This window comes from Brachionichthys hirsutus, chromosome 18 (genome assembly GCF_040956055.1).
Source record: "Brachionichthys hirsutus isolate HB-005 chromosome 18, CSIRO-AGI_Bhir_v1, whole genome shotgun sequence".
In the NCBI taxonomy this organism is placed as follows: domain Eukaryota; kingdom Metazoa; phylum Chordata; class Actinopteri; order Lophiiformes; family Brachionichthyidae; genus Brachionichthys; species Brachionichthys hirsutus.
The window spans coordinates 5096632-5117489 of record NC_090914.1 but is presented as its reverse complement, the minus strand read 5'-3'; the positions used below and the strand labels follow the sequence as shown (position 1 = coordinate 5117489).

Here is a 20858-nt window from a genome sequence, read left to right as displayed (position 1 = left end):
GGGAGAGAGAAAAAAGATCAAACCAGATCATCAGCTTTTCTTTTCAACCAACTGAGTATTTTCTGTCAAAATACATGATCTAAGTTTGGCAAGGATGTCAGCGATGAATCAGTGTTAGTGCGTGCATGTCATGCAAGAGAAATAAGAAGTGAAGTTAAGCAAATGTTGAGTTGTCTGTCAGTCAAATATCGGAGGGTGATGTGAAGCAGGCTTTGTATTTGACTTGTAGTAGTGGACCAGGGTCGGTCCTTGAACATGGTCATCTTTCCACGGAGGCTTTGGAGGGCTTTAGATATCATCGCCAGGCTCAGAACCAACAGCCCAGCCTGGGTCAGGTACTTTGGCGACCCGCCACAACAAATACGGGCCTCTAATTATCCAATAAATCAGCAGTTGTCATATATTTTCTTGCAGTCTGCTGTTTTGTATGCGTAGTGCTGACACAATAAAAGCCAGACCCCTCTGACATGAGCCTGCATGGGGAGGTGAAAGGAAGATTAGTGTGTAGGAGTTTATGGGAAAGAAATATGGGTTTAGTCAGGTGATACTAACTGAGCCTTGGCCCTGACCGGACTGGTCACTCAGCAAAAACAGCATATGTATAATAAAGGACTGATGGAAGAATGGAAAAAATACAGCCTTTCAAGCCCTTAAATTAAATCCAGTGATCGAGTCATAACGTATTTATGTGCTTGCTTACGGTCTGGGATGTTGTTTCTATCTGCTCTGTCGCCACAAACGCGTGTTTACCTTGTCATCTCTGAGACATTCATTTGATTTTCAAAGGTTGGAAAAGAACGATGATCTTTTCCTGTGAATTTCTCCTCCCTGCCTTTCCTCCACCTTCCACCTTTCACAAGTTATGTTGCATCGCTGCAATTATCCGCCGATCTACAGCTAATCACGCACGTCACATTCATTGTGAATTTTTTCGCGTTGGAGGGAGACTTTCTCCGCCTGGAAGGCTGAGGTAAATGTTTTCTTTCTCCTTCGCTTCCTGTTTGGCAGTATACTGTTAAGTGTTCCAAGTAGTCAATGCATCTCGTGCCGGGCAAGGGCTTGATTACACGTTCTTTGTGTGAAACTCATTAAAGGGAATCCCTGCGGAATTATTAAAAACAGAGGATATTTAATGATAATCAATGTGTAATACGTCTCAACCTATCTTTTCTCTAATTGTTGCATTATGTCCACTTTTTTCTTCTCTTCTGTGCATTAGATGTGGACGAATGCAGTAAAGACAATGTGTGCATCCATGGCCAGTGTCTGAACAACGACGGCTCTTTCTTTTGCTTCTGTGAGGCTGGCTTCAAGTTCAGTACCGACACTGCTGACTGTGAGGGTAAGGCCGCCTTTAGATGCCCTTTCATGTATGTCAAAGTGTTTATTGACCCCAGACAGTCCCGAGGTTTGACCGCTCTCAGTCAACCGATATGTCAGAATTACGATCGTGCCGCATTTAGACTCGGGTGTACTCAAGTCTAAATGCGGCAGGTGGCTGTGATTCATTATCTTTAACAAGTGGGGACAGGGCTGGAATGAAATTGTCCAAACCTAGCTGAGAGGGTTTCTCCATGGCCCCAGGACTGAGGGGTGCCTGCATTACATGACTAGAGCGCTGCACTCCCTCTCCCCAGAGGGAAGTATGAATGTCCCCATTGTGAGCACGAGGTGTTTCTCCCTCTGGAACATCTCCCTTTAGCTCCTTGACAAGTTCTTTGGTTGCTGTGATAATATTGTTCTTGGCCAGTCCTGTTGCGTACTACTAAGGACAGCTACGCCACAGGGCTGCTGGACGACTCCTGCTGGACTGGAAGCAGAGGAGCAGTCGAGGGAGCACGAGTGTGTGTTTTGGGCGTGCATGTCTCTCGCTTTGTTCCTCAGTTTGCCAATTTCTAACCAACATCTGTCACCCACTCTCTTGCTGGATCAGATCAGAATGAGTGCAAGGAGTTTGGAAGCCTGGTGTGTGGTACCTGGCGCTGCGAGAACACCATCGGCTCCTACCGGTGCTTCATGGGCTGCCAGCCCGGCCTCGAAGGAGGGGACGTCACAGACTGTGGTGAGTCGTCAACATGTGTATATCTAGTTATTTATATAAAGAAAAATATAAAGATTTTGAGGCTAAATGGAATTAGACTGAAGCAAAAGACATCTGCAGTGCATGGATCTTTTGTGCACCATAAATAAACAATAATTCAACCTATTTACTGTGTGAACTTAGAAAAATCGACTCATCACTCTGAATATCTCCCTCCGTGCATAGATTAATGTTTCTGTTTGGCTCGGATTCACAAAGAGTCTGATGTGAATCCAAAGAAACAAGGTACTCAAACTCATCCCACACAAGAGGCCAAGGGGAAGACGAAGACAAGTTGCCCCTGGAATTTGGTGACTTCAGAAAGAAGTCACCAAATGGAATGCCTGTGGCAGAGGAATGGAATGCCTGTGGCAGAGGCACAATATGGAACCCCATCAATGCTGAGAGGGGCTAGGTTTGTCGGGCCTTTTACTCTTTTACCTGCCAAAGGAGGAGCCTGCCAACCTGGGTTGACCAGCAAGCTTTTCACTTACGCTGCATCTGGCGCCACAGCTAGCCAACAGCAACAGACGCAACGTTTCGACCTCCAGAGTGCAAGACGCCTTCTGTGTTCACTGGCAGGATCATACAAGTGGGCTTTGAGATTACGTTGTATTAAGTTTATTAGTCTTTATATTTGTAGCTCCTGTGTTGCTCTCGTTGCGCCATAAACCAGCACGTCTGGTTTATGAGGACTACGAGAGACAAAAAACAAATGGCCAAATATTTTCCTCATATTAGGACGGCGTCCAAACAGTCACTGGAAGGAGACAGGCGAAAAAGGGGAAAGCAGTCTGAGAGCACCACAATGGAATGATGTGTTGGACCACAGTCGGTTGCTGTGGGTGTTTGTGGGTGATTGTGTGAGTGTGTGTGTGTGGGTGCGAGAGTGCATGTGTGCATGTGCATGTGGTTAACTGTGGGTTTTAACGTCCCTGTTTGTGCATTTGTGTTGGAGAAAGAGAAGCGTAGACGGCAACCTTTGCACTCGGACTGCAGAACGGCTTGAAATATTCTCATGACCCTTAGTTTTTATTTGACTGTCAACAGATGGCGTTTGGGGTAGAATATGCTGCTCCGGTGATGATCAGTGACACTTCAGACATCCGCCCCCTCCACCCTAATCCCAGCTTTGCTTGCACACGGCACTTTATGATGCCGTCAGCCTTTTGAGTTAAGGAGCTTGTGGTGTGACAAGAGGAGACTGAAACCAGCTGCTCACCTTTCCACTCACGTGATGCAGCATCAAAACGCTGTTAAACGGTTCAAATCAGAAGCCCTCTTTACACGGCGATGAGCAAAGACCCTTCTCTGCCCCGCATGCTCGAACAAAACAGGTGGCGCCGCACCCATCCACCGTGTGGCTTTAATTAGGGTTGCAGCTTTCAAAGGAGGCGTTTAAATCATCCCTTCTGCATCAAAGCATCACCCGCCCCTCTTCTCCTGCCATCCCTCCATTCTGCGCGTTCACACAGATGCCTAATTCAGTTACTATCACCGCTGCAATCACAGAAGCCAAATTATATACACGTATATTTCCCTATATGACACATTCTGTAATGGAACCAGATTAAGGAAACCATTGTCCCCTGTGGTGCCACAGAACGTTAACTTGAATGGGTATCCCGTTATGACTGCATCCGATGTCTTTCCCCCATTGCTATATGGTGACGCCGGCTATTCCTATTTTCTCTAGACCCCCAAAACAAACAGTTGTGCAGCTCAGCATTGACTCATAGTCCCAGTCTGAGCACCAGCTCGCTCCTTACCCTCAGAAGTTCAGCGGTGCACACAATAGTGGCTTGTTTCACCTTGCGATGGCAAGTTTGGGAGATGCTGCCGTCACCCCAATAAAAGTCCAGAGAGGGAGCTTAATTACTCTGCTGTGTTTTTGTCTGCTTGTAAAAATCAACAAATATTTAAGAAGAGGCCCGACACTATAATTTACCATTTCTGTGATGGACATTTTATTTTTACTCACCAGTCTTTCGTGGGGCAGCGGTTGTCTTTGGCTCTGCTTGTAGTACTGATTTAGATTTACAGGTCATAATACAAAAGGGGAAAAACAGGGTTTTTCCTCGCATCACGTCAGCTGCAACTCTGCTGTGAGAGCTCTTGGTGGATTGGGAAAGAGTCAATGTGTATTCACAGCTCATTGTTTTTTATTCACTGTAATGCTCATAAATTCCCTCAAGCTGTGCCTTGTCTATTAAAAAGGTTTTCAGAAGGGCGGAAATTGCATGTGGTCAGCCTTTTGCCAACGTCCCAACCCTTTACATGTATAGAAATCAGTATGATTGCTCGTACAGCGGTGCAGATGTAAGGCACATTTACTTCAAAGTGCATGCATGATATGACCTCAACCGCCATTATTGTTAGCCCGAGACCACTTGTAGGTGTAATGTCAGATAAAGTGCACAAACGCACTTCCCTGAAAACAAATGCTCCTCATCCTCACCAATATGGGGGCTGCAGAGGTTTTTCTTTTTCTTTTTGCTTGCCACCATGTGCTCCAGTTTAACATGTGGCGCTGAGAGTCCACACTTGCACCACATCACTTGATCTATGAAGCATGTCCTCCCGGGTCTGTCCATGATGATCATTGCTTGTTGGGGCTTAACCTCTGCTCCTCCCATCTCCAGTGTTCTGCTCACATCCTTCCCTGCCTCAGTTCTTCCATTTAGGCATAGCTCTGCGTGCTTCCTGATATAACTGGTATTACATGGAAAAACTAAGAAAGCCAACCCCAGGTGCTGCTCATAGAGTTCTCTCATTTTGCATTGTTTGCTCCCCCCCCCCCCCACACACACACATACACACAAACCATTACTCCTACAATCAGAAGGCTGATGATAAATCCAATTGGTTGCTTAAGTACTGCTGCCACTGAAACACAACCAGATACACAGAAAAGCAAAGGCCATTAAATGATTTTAGTCTCAATGCTCTCATCTCTCCCCAGGATGATAATTTGATTGCATCTCTTCCCAACATGTGGTTCGCAGCAGATTTTGTTCCATGTCACACATGAATGAAAATCGGCCTGCAGACACAGAGGCCTTTCATCGCATTCTTCACGAACCTCCCAGCTGGCGGTCGCTGTCATGCCAGCATTCCGAAATACTTCCTCAAGTGTCTGCTATGCAATACTTTTCACCTTACACTGAGAATGCTACTGATCTAGCTGAGGGAATATTCTTCTCAAACAAGGTATTTTTAATTTGCACATAACATCTTAAAGTATCCTCCAACAAAAGAAAATGGGGTTAGTGGTTTTCAGTGCCTATCCTGTTCTATTCAGTTATCTTGCAGCGCCTTGAGCCTCCAAATTTCAGCATTCCCTGTACACACGTTGAACAAATGACAAAGACGATGTTGTCTCCGCAGTTTTATTTGCTTGTGGAAACCCCCTATCTCTGACCCCAAAAGGAATGATGTAGAAGATGCCAAATCAGGAAAGGATCACTGACTGAGGACTTTCCCCCTTGCAAGCCTTAAAAACGTAGATGTCTGTGTCCTGTCTGGGATGACAGGACACTGACCAAATGCTCGGTTTAGATCAAATGACTTGCGGCTCCTCTGGTCTTGCGTTCTCCCTCTTTGCAGTTGATGTGTTCGAAGGCAAAATAATATGTAAATGGAATTGCCCTCCACTCCATACATCAGTCCTGGCTTTGACTTTCTGTCCAAATCTTAGGAGCAGACTTCGCAAGTATGAAACTGTTGAGCAAAATTATTCTAAAGCTGAATTAAATTTTAACATTTTTGTGTTGGCAATCAATCACTTTTGATCACTAGTGGAGTTTCTGGCGTGGAGACCTTGAATGTAATGTCCACAGAGGTTTGTCATGATTCTACAAAGTCAACCCAAAGAAATCTAATCACGTTTAAAATGAAACAGACATAGTGATGTGTTCTTCAATTGCATCAGTTGTTCATGTCAGATAATTGACCCTTCTGTCACAATGTGCCCAACGTAATGACTTACAGAAACAACACAAGGATAAAAACAATTTCTGTGGCTTAGCTGTTTTTGCTGACACTGGTTATGCTGAGAAGAACAAGATGTGTGTGTTTTTTTTTTTTTTACATGAGTTCCTGAACTAATTTCCCCCAAAGATGCAGAAACACCAGGTTTGAATGAAAGGACAGGGCATTTCATGCTCCTTTGAGGCAAAGATTAAACAGATTCAGTCGAAAAGATTTAGATTGTGAATAAGTAACTTGACTTCCTAGATGTGTGTAGTTTAGTTTAACCTTCAGCAAGTAAACCTTCTCCTGTGACTAGAGGAAGAATATTAAAGTCTAATAGTGTTTTAAGCCTTTTAGCTTTACAGCAGTATCGACGTTTGGGGCTTCTGCTGTGCTCGAGATGCCGAGAATTATTAAATCATCTAAGCTAACAAATGCTGTTACACTTGTGTAAGCCATAATTAAAGCCAAATCTGATTTTACTTATCTTATTTGGCATTTGCAAAAAGCAGATGAATAATTTTTTTTTGTGCATTTTTTTTTAAGTTTTACACAGCAGCCCAACTCTTTTGGAATCAGGCTTATAACCATATAGACCCTGCACTGGTTTGAACATATTTACGATTTACTGCTATGCAGTCATGGAACTACTGTAGGCCACCAACTATACCAGATTTGATCCCTAACTACCATTTAGGCCCTAAAATAAGTCCTTCAGAGTACAACTTTAACTCTAAATGAGATCTGCATCTGATGTCATGCAGACTGAGGCTGGTTCAAACAATGATTGGGATAGACAGCCCGATGAGGAAGCTGTCAAAAAACAATTCTGTGCCAAGCCTGAACTCCCAGCCATCTTTCTCTATTTCCTTGTAAAGTGGGTAAAGGCTAAGTGCTGCTGTATTCTGTGAAGTCCCCGTGTCTTAAATTTCGCACACAGTTTCCCTATGTCATTTCTCACTCCACCGACATGACCAAAGAACGTTCACTGGCAGTTTTTTTTTTTCCAGATCCTGGCTACACTCAATTTCATTTTGTCGATGCAGAGAGTAACTCTCCCTAAATTACTTCACGAACACCAGAGTTTGAAAACCGTCGTAATGAATCGTCCGATCTGCAGACGTCCCTGACATGTTATGATGGCGGTGATTTCTGTTGTTATTGTAAAGTCAGAATGGTAGTTGTGTTTATTGTGGGGAAAGCCCCGCAGCAGTCTGAACGCCTATTTGTGCTGAGCATCACCGTAAATATTAACATTGTGCTGTCCTCTCTGTGTGTTCTCCCCATCGCAGATATTGATGAGTGTGTCAATGAAACCGTCTGTGGGAAACACGGTTTCTGCGAGAACACCGACGGTTCGTTCAGGTGCCAGTGCGACCAAGGCTACACCAACCCTCCGGGAGACATGAGCAAATGCATTGGTTTGTATCCTCTTTCCTATTTGTGTGTATATATATATATTAATTAATTACATTATATTAATATATTTATTTATCTTTTTGCGTCGCATGCGGTCCTGTAAATGGCATGTATGTTCAAGTTCTCCTAATATTTACTGTGCAGATGTTTGTGCCTCGTTTGCTAAAGCAGTGCCCAGCTGTTTTTCTGATTCTTAAATGCTTTTCAAAAATGAAAATATAGGATTGTGACCTACGTTAAAATATTATTTTTTTTTACTTTTTGTTTCTAACTTATAATTTCAGTTGTTTTATATATATAGAGAGAGAGAGATCACCTGATTTGTTCCAAATTGTGATAAGTGTCAGAAGCGTCTGAGAAGGGTGCATCATCGTATTCAAAGGAAAAGGAATCAGTCGACATTAGACACAAACATTGCCTGATGAAGTGATGTCTTTCTCAGATGTGAACGAGTGTGAGATGAGCCTGGCGCTGTGCGGGGAGGCCCTGTGTGAGAACTTCGACGGCAGCTTCCTGTGCATCTGCCCCAACGACAATGAGGAATTTGATCCCATCGCCAGCCAGTGCCGCTCCCTGGGTAATAGAGCAGGACCAGCACTCACAGTGACTCATAGGACTTAATTCCCAATCCCATCATCGGGAGATGGAGCTGTCTCTGATTTAATGAGCTGTCTCTCATTATCCAAACAACGAGGGCGACGAGTTGGATATGACTTGCTCTGCGTCTCTTAGAGAATCTTTTGACCTTGCTGTTTCCATTTATTTTATAGGGTGGGTGTGTTGCACTACAAAAATGCGTATTAGCCTAATCCTTTGCATGACTCATTAAGTAACTCCTCCGTTGGAGTCGAGGGAAATACCCCAAGAGCTCAGTTACAGCAAACCCATATCTTCACTAACAGGGATAAGACTGAGCTATTGGCCATCGACGCTGAAGACACATTGCTCTCTTCACTGCTAGAATGGTCTTAAGTGCAAAGGTCATATACATGCAATCAGGATGACAGAAACGGCCGTTTGACTCCTGAAATACCGCCACATCTCCAGGCGTGATGGCGTATTTGTACATGAATTGGCTGTATTTACATTATTAAGCGGCGCGCCCTCAGTGGGGACGTTTTTTTCTTCTTCCTGGGTGCTAAACCCCAGCTATGCCTTTGTGTAACTCTTTGCCACATTCCTCTGTTTGCTTTTTGACGTGTGTTAATCAATCATGTGAGAGTGAATGGTGTGTTGACTCTCATGCCAGTGTTTCCATTTGGCTAAGCCAGCAGCTTAAGGGTGAAATGCCTGGGCCCATGCCTTTGGACAAATGAGCAGGCTCAGCAGTGGCGGCAGATGGTAACGGACTATCTGCTGGAGGATGTGCGGTGACGTCCCACTGAAGTGCGGGATTTACTTTATTTACCAGGAGGTTCAATAGGGAATTTGGGGTTCAAGATGTTCTATAAGTGAAAGTTCCAACTTCTCAAAATCCATTCACGTGCTTCCTGTGTTTCAGCATGAGCTCTGCCCTCACAAGGCCTGAATATCTGCTCTCTTTCCCCACTTGCAGCTGATATTACCCAAAAACCATCGGCTGGACCCCCTTCACACGCTCCCTCATCCGAAGAGAGAAAAGAGTGTTACTACAATTTGAACGACGCCAACTTCTGCGACAACGTTTTATCTCGGAACACCACCAAGCAAGAGTGCTGCTGCACGGTGGGGGCAGGCTGGGGGGACAACTGCGAGATTCATGCCTGTCCTGTACCAGGAAGAGGTATGGCGGCAAGAGCCAAAATAAAGTCATTCAAGATTATTCTGTACATTTTACAATATTAATTGAACATTTCTTTTCCTGTATTCTTGCATCTCAAGTTTTATGAATGAAGACTATTATTCTTTTTCAGATGATTATAATCAGCTGTGCCCTCATGGCAGTGGGTTGCTATCCCCGCCGACGTCCTCCTCGCTAAGTCTGGGTGACCAGCGTCCTTACATAGGTGCATACTAAGTGTTTTTATTGATATTCATTTGCATTGGCACAGAAAGATGCAGCGTCAGCCTGTTTTATTTCCACTTGCATGCACTTTTAAAGCCAGACAGCCAGACATAATCCTTCTCTCCATTCATGAGTGTCTCTACAGCGAGCCAAGATTAATAGGACACCTGCCTGCATACCCAGCTAATAACCTGGTGTGTCCTGACCACTTCTCACCAGATGAATAAATGATGTTTCAAGCAGGCAAACAACGCTAGATTAAGGGTTGTAGTTATTTTCCGCCTGACTTCTTTAACACCAAGGTGTGAACATTCCTCTCCCCTCAGATGCAAATGAGTGCGAGATGTTTGGATCAGACATTTGTAAGAACGGCCAGTGTTCAAATCTCTTCTCTACTTTTACCTGCTACTGTCGCAGTGGCTTCTACTATGACAACATTCGGCTCGAGTGTGTGGGTAAGAAAATATGCCTATTGTTCTTTGGATATTTCTTAAACCGAAGCATCTGTGTTTCCTGCTAGTGTTTTAGCATATTTTGTGAACTCTCACATTTCCTATAAATCTCATGCTTTTGCCTACAATTAGATTTTGCAGTCCATCCGTTCAAGCATTTTAGAAAGAATTGCAAACTATTGGAAAAGCTTAAAGAGTTTTCAGAGGCCGTCGATCGTTTCAGCATGTTTATCCTCCAGTTTAGTAACAATATCAATGCATTAAAATGTCATGAATTTTTATTGCCTCATGCAAGTGCTTTATGGTTTCTACGTTTTAATGAGTCTTTCTTTGTAAAATGTGCTTTCAGATTACGATGAGTGTGGTTTTGGGAATGCCTGTGAGGATGGAGTGTGTGTGAACACGGCAGGGTCTTTCAACTGTTTCTGCAGCCCGCCGTTAGTTCTGGACGGGACGCGGCGCCGATGCATCAGCGTCAACACTACAGAAGGTGCGACACAACTTCAAACTGAAATTTTATATTGCACAATGGTAGAAATTCTCCTTGTGTCAGCCTTTTACGCATAAATATCTAACAATTTAAAATGAGTAGTAATTTTGTGCTCGGGAAATTTGAAGATATTTTGTTTATCAGAAGGTTAATAAATAACTCTAATAAAAATTTAAAGTTAAAATAGTAGTTAAAATAATTATTATTTGAAGCCCTATTCCTTGCTCATCTTAGTACTTATTATCCCAGGAGGGATTACCTTGATAATCTACACATCCATGCCTCGTATGAACAAAACAAATACAACCATTAACAAAATATGGTAGAAACAGGAGATGGAGTATTTTCTCTTTGACAGAATGATCTTTAGAATTTGACGTTTCTCTGTCAGTGAATCCCTGCTCAGCCCTCTTTTCTCCCAGACGCTCTAGAACCAGATCACGATGTGCACATGGCTATATGCTGGCAGCGTCTGGAGAGCGACAGCGTTTGTACAGAGCCCCTTCATGGACGCAGAACTACATACACTGAATGCTGCTGCCTGTACGGGGTCGCTTGGAGCGGACAGTGTGCCTTCTGCCCCCAGAGAGATTCTGGTGAGAAGCAGGATGCGCAGGAGGCGCACCGTTCAGGAGCTGCAGTCATTCTATTAACAAATAAATAGTTTTTAATATCTAACAATGATGCTATGACGTGTGTGCTGCTGTGTTCAGAGGACTATGCAGTAATGTGCAACCTGCCACGGAGGGGAGGCTCAGACAGTCTGCGAGAGCGCCCCGGATATGAGTATGGACTGGAGGAACCCGGGGATCATGTGGAACCTTTCGTTCCACCATACTTTGACAGTTACGGCAACCCTGCCGGCCCGTACGACATCCCTGAGAGTGTTCCTCTCTTCAATGACGATGACTACAGCATTCAAAACCCGCCCGATCGCGTCCCCATCCACCGACCACAGGAGCACCTGCCTCAACCAGTGGATCCTCATCCTGGTGGGTTTATGCATTATTCCGTTGGTAGTTTGGACCATTAAAGGGTGAAATACTGAAAGATGTGATGCAATGGTAAAAGGGCTGCTTGTAGCTGATCAGTAATGGGCAAATTATGACATTGTTATAATTGTTGTTTTTCTCTGACCACCCAGAGCGCTATGACGGCTTTGAGGGTCTCCGAGCAGAGGAGTGTGGAATCTTGAACGGATGTGAAAATGGCCGCTGCGTCCGCGTGCGAGAAGGCTACACCTGCGACTGCTTTGATGGTTACGAATTTGATATAAAGAAGCTGGCCTGCATTGGTTGGTTATTTTTGCAGCATCATCTCTGTCTTCTTCTACAGACCACCCACACGTAGATAAAAAGGAAAAAGAAAAAAAAAACATTCATGAATAATGTTCATGTTAATGATGGTTACATCAGTTCATGTAATCCGGTTTGAGAATGTGATGAGTCCTGAAATCTAACCACAGAAAGTTTTCTCATCGTGTTTAAGCCTTGTGGAGCCAAGTCCTGGGTTAATTTAAGGGAGGCAACTCACAGTGCATCAACGAGCTCAAGGAGAAGCTCTGAATTTAACAAGCTTGCATAAAGATATATTTTATGGGAAACTAATGCAAGCAGTGTACTCAAAAACCACCATGTTTTATCTTCAAGACTGAGGAAGCCTTGAATCGGACCCACGTGAGACATATATATGTCTGTTACCTAAGAAAGTGAGACTGTCTTCTTCTTTTAATAACATTCTAGGATTACAATGTTCTGCATGAATTCAAACTCACCATCTCCAAGACCAGATGCTTTTTTACATACATGCTGGAGCTGTGTGTTTTTTGCCATCTCTCTTTTTATGATGTCATCAAGAGTAATTCACACGATGGCGTGTTTGATTCAGGATATACAAGATGAGATATGCAACATGTAATCAGCGTTGAGGGAAAACCTTGTGCAAAAAAATGAACTTCTCTGGAACAAATGTTGCTTCATATTTTAAACCACACATCAGAGGCCATTTAGGTCTCTATTTAGGCATTAACATCATCAGAACAAGGAGTCTGGTCCAGCTGATGGAATTGCAAACAACTTTGAGCGGCAATCATTTTCATCATCAATTTATCTCATGGTTATTTCCTTCATTGATTATTTCCGCTCATCAAAGGTTTCCCATATACCTGACTCTTTGTGTCTTCCTGTCCTGCAGACATAAACGAGTGCAAGGACATCAGCGACAAGGTGCCCTTGTGTCAGAATGGGCAGTGCACCAACACAGAGGGGTCGTACAAGTGCACCTGTTTGCCCGGCTTCGTGGCAACTGCCAAGCCACACGAATGCATCCCAGCGATCCCAGAGTCTGAGCTCGGGAAGACGAGAAACTGAGACGTTGGTCATTGGAGCGCCGAGTTTTCCTTTCTCACATTTGCCCCTTTCCTCAAGGACCTGGCACTAAACCTCCAACAGTAACGCTGAGATGTGCAAACTCATTTAACTCCACACACACTCACACATACATGCAGAAGCGTACACACTAGCATTTAGAACACATTCACACACAATCAGACCCCCTCATACACAAGAGGAGCAGGAATTGTGCATTGAATGTATTAAATGGGATTAAGTATTAACCAGCTATTCATTTGCCTTAAAGGGATTTTGTGGACTGATCTTTTTTTTTTATTCAGTAATCCCATGGTATTTTAATATGCAATATATTTTCCACATATTTTCTCTGTCACCTTTTTGTTGTTATTTATTTGAATCACATGACAGCCTCTGCAAAACTAAGAAAGCGATCTGTTTCAGAGGGTAAAGTGGTTAAAACTAACCATGAGGAAAGATTCGTTTTAGTTATGAAGAATGCAGATCCCAGATCAGAAAATTCCCATGTGTGTATCTCTGAATGCCTGTAAAGACAAAGGCTTATTTGGAGAGATTTGATATATTTTGTACAGATCTAGTACTATGTATTATTTTTGTTATATATTCTCTTAGTGCATTATAGCAAAACCAATATTTTGATTGACGTAAAGCATAAAAGAAAAAAAATCTAGCATTATACCTTTGTAGATTTATACGTCTGTAAAAATGTTTTTTATTAAAGCATATCTTTTAATGTACGCAGAGAGTGGCTGACACTGTACCAGAGGCACTGTGTGTATACCCTGCCCTGTGGAGCAGACAATGAAATATATATTTTTGGACGGTGCAGCACTGTTCTAATTGCAGACATATTGTCTCTTCAAATTCATTATAAAGACAATGCTTTTGAAATGCAAGCGACAACTTCTGTGCATCACAACTTTATGGCTAAATATTAGTAATTGTGGACATTTTTTCTTTTAGTCTCGGTCGCATCCTTGTGTCATGAGTGTAATGAGACAGCATTGTCTCATGCATCTGTCATCTGAAAAACCACTGAAACCTATTTTTAAATACAGGTTTGAGAAAGTAACCCAGACGTATTCATTTGTTACATTTGTAACACCTGAAATAAACCGCACAGTACATGTAACACTTGGTCAAAGATGGAATATTTAATGCCTTTCAAAACTGCAAATAGGTTGAGATAAATGTCTTGTTGTAAAGCTGTGGTCAATGGAAATATCGTGCTCATTTTGTTTACCTGTTGACTGTAATCACTGTCAGTCAATAAAATAAAAACAGAAAAAATATAAATCTGTTGATAATTTCCTTTGTAAAATGCACCCAGCACATCTCGGGTTTACCACATTCATATTGGCATCAAAATAATTAAATCCAGTTTAATGCCCTAGCCAAAGACAACATCTGGGGTTATGGCTGCTTTTCCATTAAGTAAGTGAAACGGTGTAGTAGGGGAAATGATCTACGGTGCATCTGCATCTCACAAATTCATTAAAATTTCACAGATACTTTGTTATGCACAAAAGGTGTGTATGTCGTAACTGTTTTGTTTTGTTCTTTCATTTCTATCTACATCAGCACAAATTGAGTTTCTACAATAGCGGTATGTGTTCTCAAGCCAAAAAGCATAGTTGCTGTTAGTTTGGTGCCAACTTGAATTGCTGGCATATTATGTGTGGATGAAAATAAAACTTTTCTTGCATTAATATCTATGCCAGTAAAAAATTAAGACTTATTACAACAAACTGTACAACCTTATTCTATCACAAGGATTTACTACACTGAAAGATACTTTTCAAAATGTTACTGTCATTACATTATTTTTTAAAACAATTGTATAATTTTAAGGTAAATATTTTGTGGACAATGCACTATTGTCCATAAACTGCAGACTTTCAGAAAGAAAACTGTATTTATTATATCATGTCTCCCTTTAGTGGACAAACAAAATAATGCACGACAGTTTCCGCTTATCCAACATAGTGTTTCCCATTGGTTAACCGGAGAAGACGCTTTGCACAGAAGGATGCTGGGAATTCGTGTTCTATACTGCAGCACCACGGACAAACAAAGTGTCCAGCTTAACACACCTCCCAGAAACCCTTTCGCTTGTTTCGGTGACGTGAATAAGCTCTCGCGTTGTGTTGCTAATATAAACATTAGGACGCTAAAACGGATTTTTGAGAACACATAGGAGTTTTTAACAACTATTGCTTGGATTGCTGGATATATTTATCAATGGTACACGTAGTTATTTGTCCCCGAAAGTCGAGTTAAATATCGTATATGTATTATTAATTGGTTAGCTATATTTGTAATATTGTACAATTAGGAAGACACTATTTCCTCTCTTGTTTACTAATGGCAAAAGGAGAATCCATTACGCAATGGAGCAAAACAGAAGACACTTCTGTACGGCAGAGGAAGATCTGCTCCACCGCAGGACAGACGGCATCCACGAATTTGTTGAGGGACAACAACTGTCCAACTGCTGGACTCTTATCCAAAAATGACACCCGGTCCTCGAATGGGACAGCTGCTCAGCGTCCATCCAGAGGACAAGTCCGATGGGGTCCCTTGCATCTGGTGCTGCTGGTGTTGGTGATGGGGATGTCTTTCTCCACACGGCTCTACAAAATAACAGAGCCTCCTCATGTCTGGTGAGGAACAACCTCATTCTTGCGCCCATGCGATACGGATATTGTGCAGTTTTTCGATATTGTGACGCGTTTTTTTTTTATGTTTCAGCTGGGATGAGACACATTTTGGAAAGATGGGGAGCTACTACATCAACAGGACCTTCTTTTTTGATGTCCATCCTCCGCTCGGAAAAGTAAGAAGGCAGATTCTGTGGCGGCGTCGGCGTCTTTGTGGAAACCTTTGGGCTCTGATCTCCTGCCTTTCTCTTATCTTGTGCAGATGCTGATAGGTCTGGCTGGTTACTCAACCGGTTATGATGGCACCTTTCCTTTCTTAAAGCCTGGAGATAAATATGAGCACCACAACTACTGGGGGATGAGAGGAGTATGTTGAAAACATGCAGTTTCTAGTACGTGTGGTTTTGAGGATGCGTACTATCATCCTGCCTCTTGCCTTCTAGTTCTGTGCCATGATGGGCTCCTTCCTCCCGGTCTTTTGCTACCTCATAGTGATGGAGTTGTCTCAGTCTCATACTGCTGCTCTCATCACCGCCACTCTGCTCATATTCGGTGAGTTATCAACTAAGTGTTCAAAAGACTAACACAAAGAAATTGCATCTGCACACATTGAAAGTAATATTTCCTTGCATGATCTTGCTAAAATAATGTTTGATCTATATTCATCCTTGATTTCACGCTCCTGACAGACACTGGCTGCATCACCATTTCCCAGTACATCCTGTTAGACCCGATACTCATGTTCTTCATCACAGCAGCAGTGCTGAGTATGGTGAAGTTCAACCAACAGATGTGCAGGTAGGGCCACTGTCAAGCCCTTTTATTTTGATTTTCTGTCTTGCTCTGTGCAGTGATCAACAGTATTGTAATGGATGACTAATTTGACAATCAGTTGATACTTTCAGGATGTTAAACGCCGATTAAAACACTAAATGCTTTAATTAAACCTCCAAATATTTTAGGTTAAATGTGACATATTTGCAGGCTGAAGCTTCTTGTGTGAGGATTTGCCCACTCCCTGATTCATACCATTCAAAATTCAGAACTGCTGTTGTTGTTGTTATTTATTGTCAAATGAATTCAATACATCTCACAGTGTCAGTGCAAAACTAATCTATCTTCTACCACACAACAAATATTGGTAGTTATATATATATATATATATATGAGTGTGTTACATGCAGCAAAGTCCTTCAAAGCAGTAAATACAGGTTTGTTTTTCCCCATTCCCGGTGTTTTTAGGCCTTTCACTGCCTCCTGGTGGCTGTGGCTGATACTGACTGGGGTAAACCTTGCTGGAGCGTTGGGAGTGAAGTTTGTGGGTTTGTTTGTCATTCTATTGGTTGGACTGAACACAGTCTGGGACCTCTGGAGGCTTTTGGGAGACCTGAGCCTCTCACTGGTAAATTGCAGCATAATTCTCAAATTATGATTAGTAATGTCAGAGCTGTGACTGTATTTCCTCTTTCCTAGGAGGAAATTGCCAAACACTTCCTGGCCCGGGTGTTGGGGCTTATCCTGCTTCCATTTCTCCTCTACATTACAATATTTCTAGTCCACTTTGTTGTACTGAACAAAAGGTGCACCTGATTGTTATATTACCTTTACGCTCACTTTACATCACTGCATGACGGTAAATCACGTGTGTTTGTTTTCTGTCACCAGTGGTCCTGGAGATGGCTTCTTCAGCTCAGCCTTTCAATCCCGTCTCATTGGGAACAACCTACACAATGCATCTATGCCCGAGTGTGAGTCTCAAACATGCGAGGTTGAAGCCACATGATGTGTGTAGATGAGTTATAGTCCGCTAGAAAAGGTGGTCAAAATGTTCCAATTCTCCTCAATAATAATAATAGCAAGATTAATTTTCGTCTTTTTTATTATCACTCCTGTAAGGGATCAATGAGGTGGCCTCCTTTGCTACTTTGTTTCCAGAGACATTTTATACATGATGTAATTGCTTCTTGTGTTTGATGTCAGGAAATAACTCCTCTTTTGATGCAGACCTGGCATATGGCTCCACTATCACCGTTAAAAACCTCCGTATTGCTGGAGGCTATTTGCATTCTCATTGGCATTTGTACCCAGAGGGAGTGGGAGAAAAGCAGCAGCAGGTCAGCTTACAAGAGCACAAAGTGTAAGACATTATCAGCTATAATTAAGATCGTCAATTATCTGTGATATGACATCATTTTTCTCTTTTATCCACACAGGTGACAGCGTATCTCCATAAGGACTACAACAACCTGTGGCTTGTTCACAGACGGGATGAGAATAAATGTGAGATGACGGGGGATTTATTGTTCGCAGCACTAACACATAAAGTCGTTTAACTTTTGATCTCTGGAATCTGTTATTAATAAGCTCAATCTGGGACACCCGATCTGGTCCGTCACGGTGACATCATTCGTCTGGAGCACAAAGAGTGAGTATCAACAGAACGACACGATTAAATCATGTTGTATAGATTTCAGTAATTCAGTGTCTTTCATTGCCAAATGATTTGCATCTTATTTAGATGATGTAATTTGTGTTGGTCCTTTCAGGACAAGGCGAAACCTTCACGGTCACCTGCATGAAGCCCCTCTGACCAGGAAACATTTCCAGGTTACAGGATACGGCATTGTGAGAAGTTTCACAAAACAACGCTGCATGAAAAACAGAGTTCTATTGAGGACATGCCAAACTGGTATCTTATGCCATATTCTGATTGTCAACACCCATTTGACCATTTTCTTAGAATGGCACAGGTGACACCAATGACCTGTGGCAGGTGGAGGTGTGTGGAGGTCGGGAGGGGGACCTGGTGAAGGTGCTACGCAGCAAAGTCCGCTTCCTACATCGAGCTACCGGTTGTGTACTTTTCTCTTCTGGAAAGACTCTCCCAAAGTGGTAAAACTATTCTTCTCTGATACGACTTCATCTCCCGTGTGCCGACACCCGGACTGCTCAAGTTGTGTCTCTGTTCAGGGGCTGGGAACAGGGGGAGGTGACCTGTAGTCCCTACCTGAAGGAGACCCCGAGCTCTCAGTGGAACATCGAAGATCACATCAATCCCAAATGTAACGTAAACACCGGTCCTTGCGCGCCGTCGCTTTGTGATGCTGAGCACCTGTAACACATGGAGCCTTTTATCTTGTGTGTTTTGGCAGTGCCCAACATTAGTTTGTCTTTGCTGAAGCCCCTTTTCCTGGAGATCTTACTGGAGTCCCACATTGTTATGATAAGAGTAAGAAAAAAGAGAAAGATGTGAACCCAAACCTTCGTTAACAATGAATACGACAAGAAATCATTTGTTTTTGTCTTTTTAGGGTAACAGTGGCCTGAAACCCAAAGACAATGAGATAAACTCCAAACCCTGGCATTGGCCCGTTAACTATCAGGTGCTTTGAATGACTTCATATTTAAAGTTAATGTTGTAGAAAGTCAGACTGTATGCATAAAGACTTGTGACTACAGCCGGTCTTGCTGTACTTGTTCAAAGGGATTGAGGTTCTCTGGAGTGAACGACACAGATTATCGTATTTACCTGCTTGGAAACCCTGTAAGTCTGACTTATTTTTCCTGCTGCAGCTCGTGTTTGAGCAACATTTGAACCCCTTGGTGATTAAATTCTACCTTTCAGGTCGTGTGGTGGCTGAACCTGGCCAGTTTCGGATTGTACCTCAGCATGGTGGCGGTGGCATCCATAGCCCTCCAGAGGGGTTTCTCGCTGGGCCACAAAAGAAGAGGTTTGATTAATCATTTTGCCCAACCGTTGCACGGCTGAAACAAAAAACCGAAACCGCATGTTGTGTACTCCTCTGTTCCAGAGCATTGTCGTGTTCTTCAGCGGGAAGGAGGGCTGCTGCTCCTGGGCTGGCTGCTGCACTACGCACCTTTCTATGCCATGGGCCGCGTGCTCTACTACCACCACTACATCCCCGCAATGCTCTTCAGCAGCATGCTAACCGGTAACAAATTACACCGCTGCCTTCGGTGCCAATTGAAGTACTCGTAACCACTGAAGGAAAAAAAGAAAAGGGAGGGTCAAGTCGAAGGCTTAAATAAAAACATACACAAGATGCACCCATTTAGATCTGACGTGATAAAATCATCTGCTTACAAATAAGATTATTTTCTGTTTTTCCAGAAGCGTTGTGTCATTAAATGTTTCTTTTTCACAGGAATTACGTTGGACATTCTGTTGAAAAGCTCTGACCTGCTTCTCTGCCCTCCCTATTGTGATTGGCTGGAGAGGGTTGGGCGGATGGTGCTTCTGTTTGCTGTCCTTTACAGGTGAGATGAATGACAGTGTGTCAGTCATTCACTGTCAGGCTCACAAAAGGTCTGTTGCATTTAATGAAGATTCTGCTAATTATACAATAAGTTCATCTTATATAGATTATTTCCATTGATACTCAAAATTAGATTTCAAAACGTCTATCTGCAGTAATGTTATTGACATGCTAGTTCTACATTCTGGGAAATGTCTTTATTTCCTGACTGAAGGCTGATACCTGAAATATGAGGCAAAGCCAGTAGCCAATAAGCAGTTAGCTTGGCTTTGTAGAAATTAGTACCATTGCAAATTATATTTGACCAATACATATAATAAAACGGTGGATGAAGGAAGACTAAGCCAGAGGAGTTTAATTCATAATGGTCTATTAATAATAATGCTTGGAAAAAAAAGAAAATACATATTTTTCTGACTATTCCTTAACTATTATTTGACACAACTTTATTATTAAATGTCCTCCTATTTATATAAATGTTGTATATTCCCTATTTGCCAGCTTTTACCTGTTCCATCCACTCTCCTACGGCATGACTGGTCCTCTGGCACACGAGCCAGGCAGCGCCATGGCCGGCCTAAAATGGATGGATACCTGGGAGTTTTAGTCGGCTTTCCATGTGGAAGAAACTGATGTCGTGATTTACAACTGTGATTCTGTGTAAAACAGAAAAACTGAGTCGAGAGTGTTTACAGAACAGTGATATAACTAAAACAACTGTAGAATCGACCTGCGCGGTTATTTGTGTGTCTCAATATTTCACACTATTATTCTGTTTAGTGTGACCAGACTGACCTCAGAGTAAAGATCTTAACGGTGACATGAAGCATCACTAAGCTGCCTTAAATCAAAAGATGTTCTTGTTAGATGTTCATATTTGTGTCAAAAGAATAAGTTCAAGTGCCTGAAAGGAGAGTTAAATATTCCACATCATTCTGTTTAACTGGTTTTTGAGAATGATTGTTTTTGAAGTGTTCATTACCTTTTGTATTAGTGATGTGTATTTAGTTTTTTCATTAAAATAACTGAATCTCTATGTGTATTTGTTGTCTCTACTTAATTCTATCTTTATTTACTTTTTTATTAGCTTACACTGTAAAATGCACGGCTCTATTTAGATCTGTTCGCTCACCGTTTTAACTCCACAAGATCCAA

The 20858-nt window shown here is 42.5% G+C and overlaps 2 protein-coding genes across 2 annotated transcripts in view; both read left to right on the top strand.

Annotated features, from left to right (window-relative positions):
* Positions 1–14050, top strand: part of LOC137907718 (latent-transforming growth factor beta-binding protein 2-like) — a 67931-nt gene extending 53881 nt beyond the window's left edge. The window contains exons 29-40 of the mRNA XM_068752076.1: positions 1220–1342; positions 1934–2062; positions 7345–7473; positions 7914–8048; positions 9027–9233; positions 9364–9456; positions 9782–9910; positions 10257–10397; positions 10820–10993; positions 11111–11389; positions 11542–11691; positions 12591–14050. Of these exons, the coding sequence (XP_068608177.1) occupies positions 1220–1342; positions 1934–2062; positions 7345–7473; positions 7914–8048; positions 9027–9233; positions 9364–9456; positions 9782–9910; positions 10257–10397; positions 10820–10993; positions 11111–11389; positions 11542–11691; positions 12591–12766 (1865 nt within the window). The 3' untranslated portion in view covers positions 12767–14050. The remainder of the gene's footprint in view (positions 1–1219; positions 1343–1933; positions 2063–7344; positions 7474–7913; positions 8049–9026; positions 9234–9363; positions 9457–9781; positions 9911–10256; positions 10398–10819; positions 10994–11110; positions 11390–11541; positions 11692–12590) is intronic.
* A 1080-nt stretch (positions 14051–15130) lies between these two features.
* Positions 15131–20700, top strand: pomt2 (protein-O-mannosyltransferase 2). The gene is made up of 21 exons (XM_068752089.1): positions 15131–15429; positions 15518–15602; positions 15689–15793; positions 15870–15978; positions 16116–16224; positions 16669–16828; positions 16900–17006; positions 17092–17174; positions 17431–17540; positions 17640–17706; positions 17791–17851; positions 17973–18051; positions 18167–18318; positions 18397–18488; positions 18579–18655; positions 18738–18809; positions 18911–18970; positions 19052–19157; positions 19239–19379; positions 19593–19704; positions 20205–20700. Exons 1-21 carry the CDS (start codon positions 15131–15133, stop codon positions 20308–20310), a joined length of 2292 nt encoding a protein of 763 aa, XP_068608190.1. The 3' UTR covers positions 20311–20700.
* Positions 20701–20858: the final 158 nt, after the last annotated feature.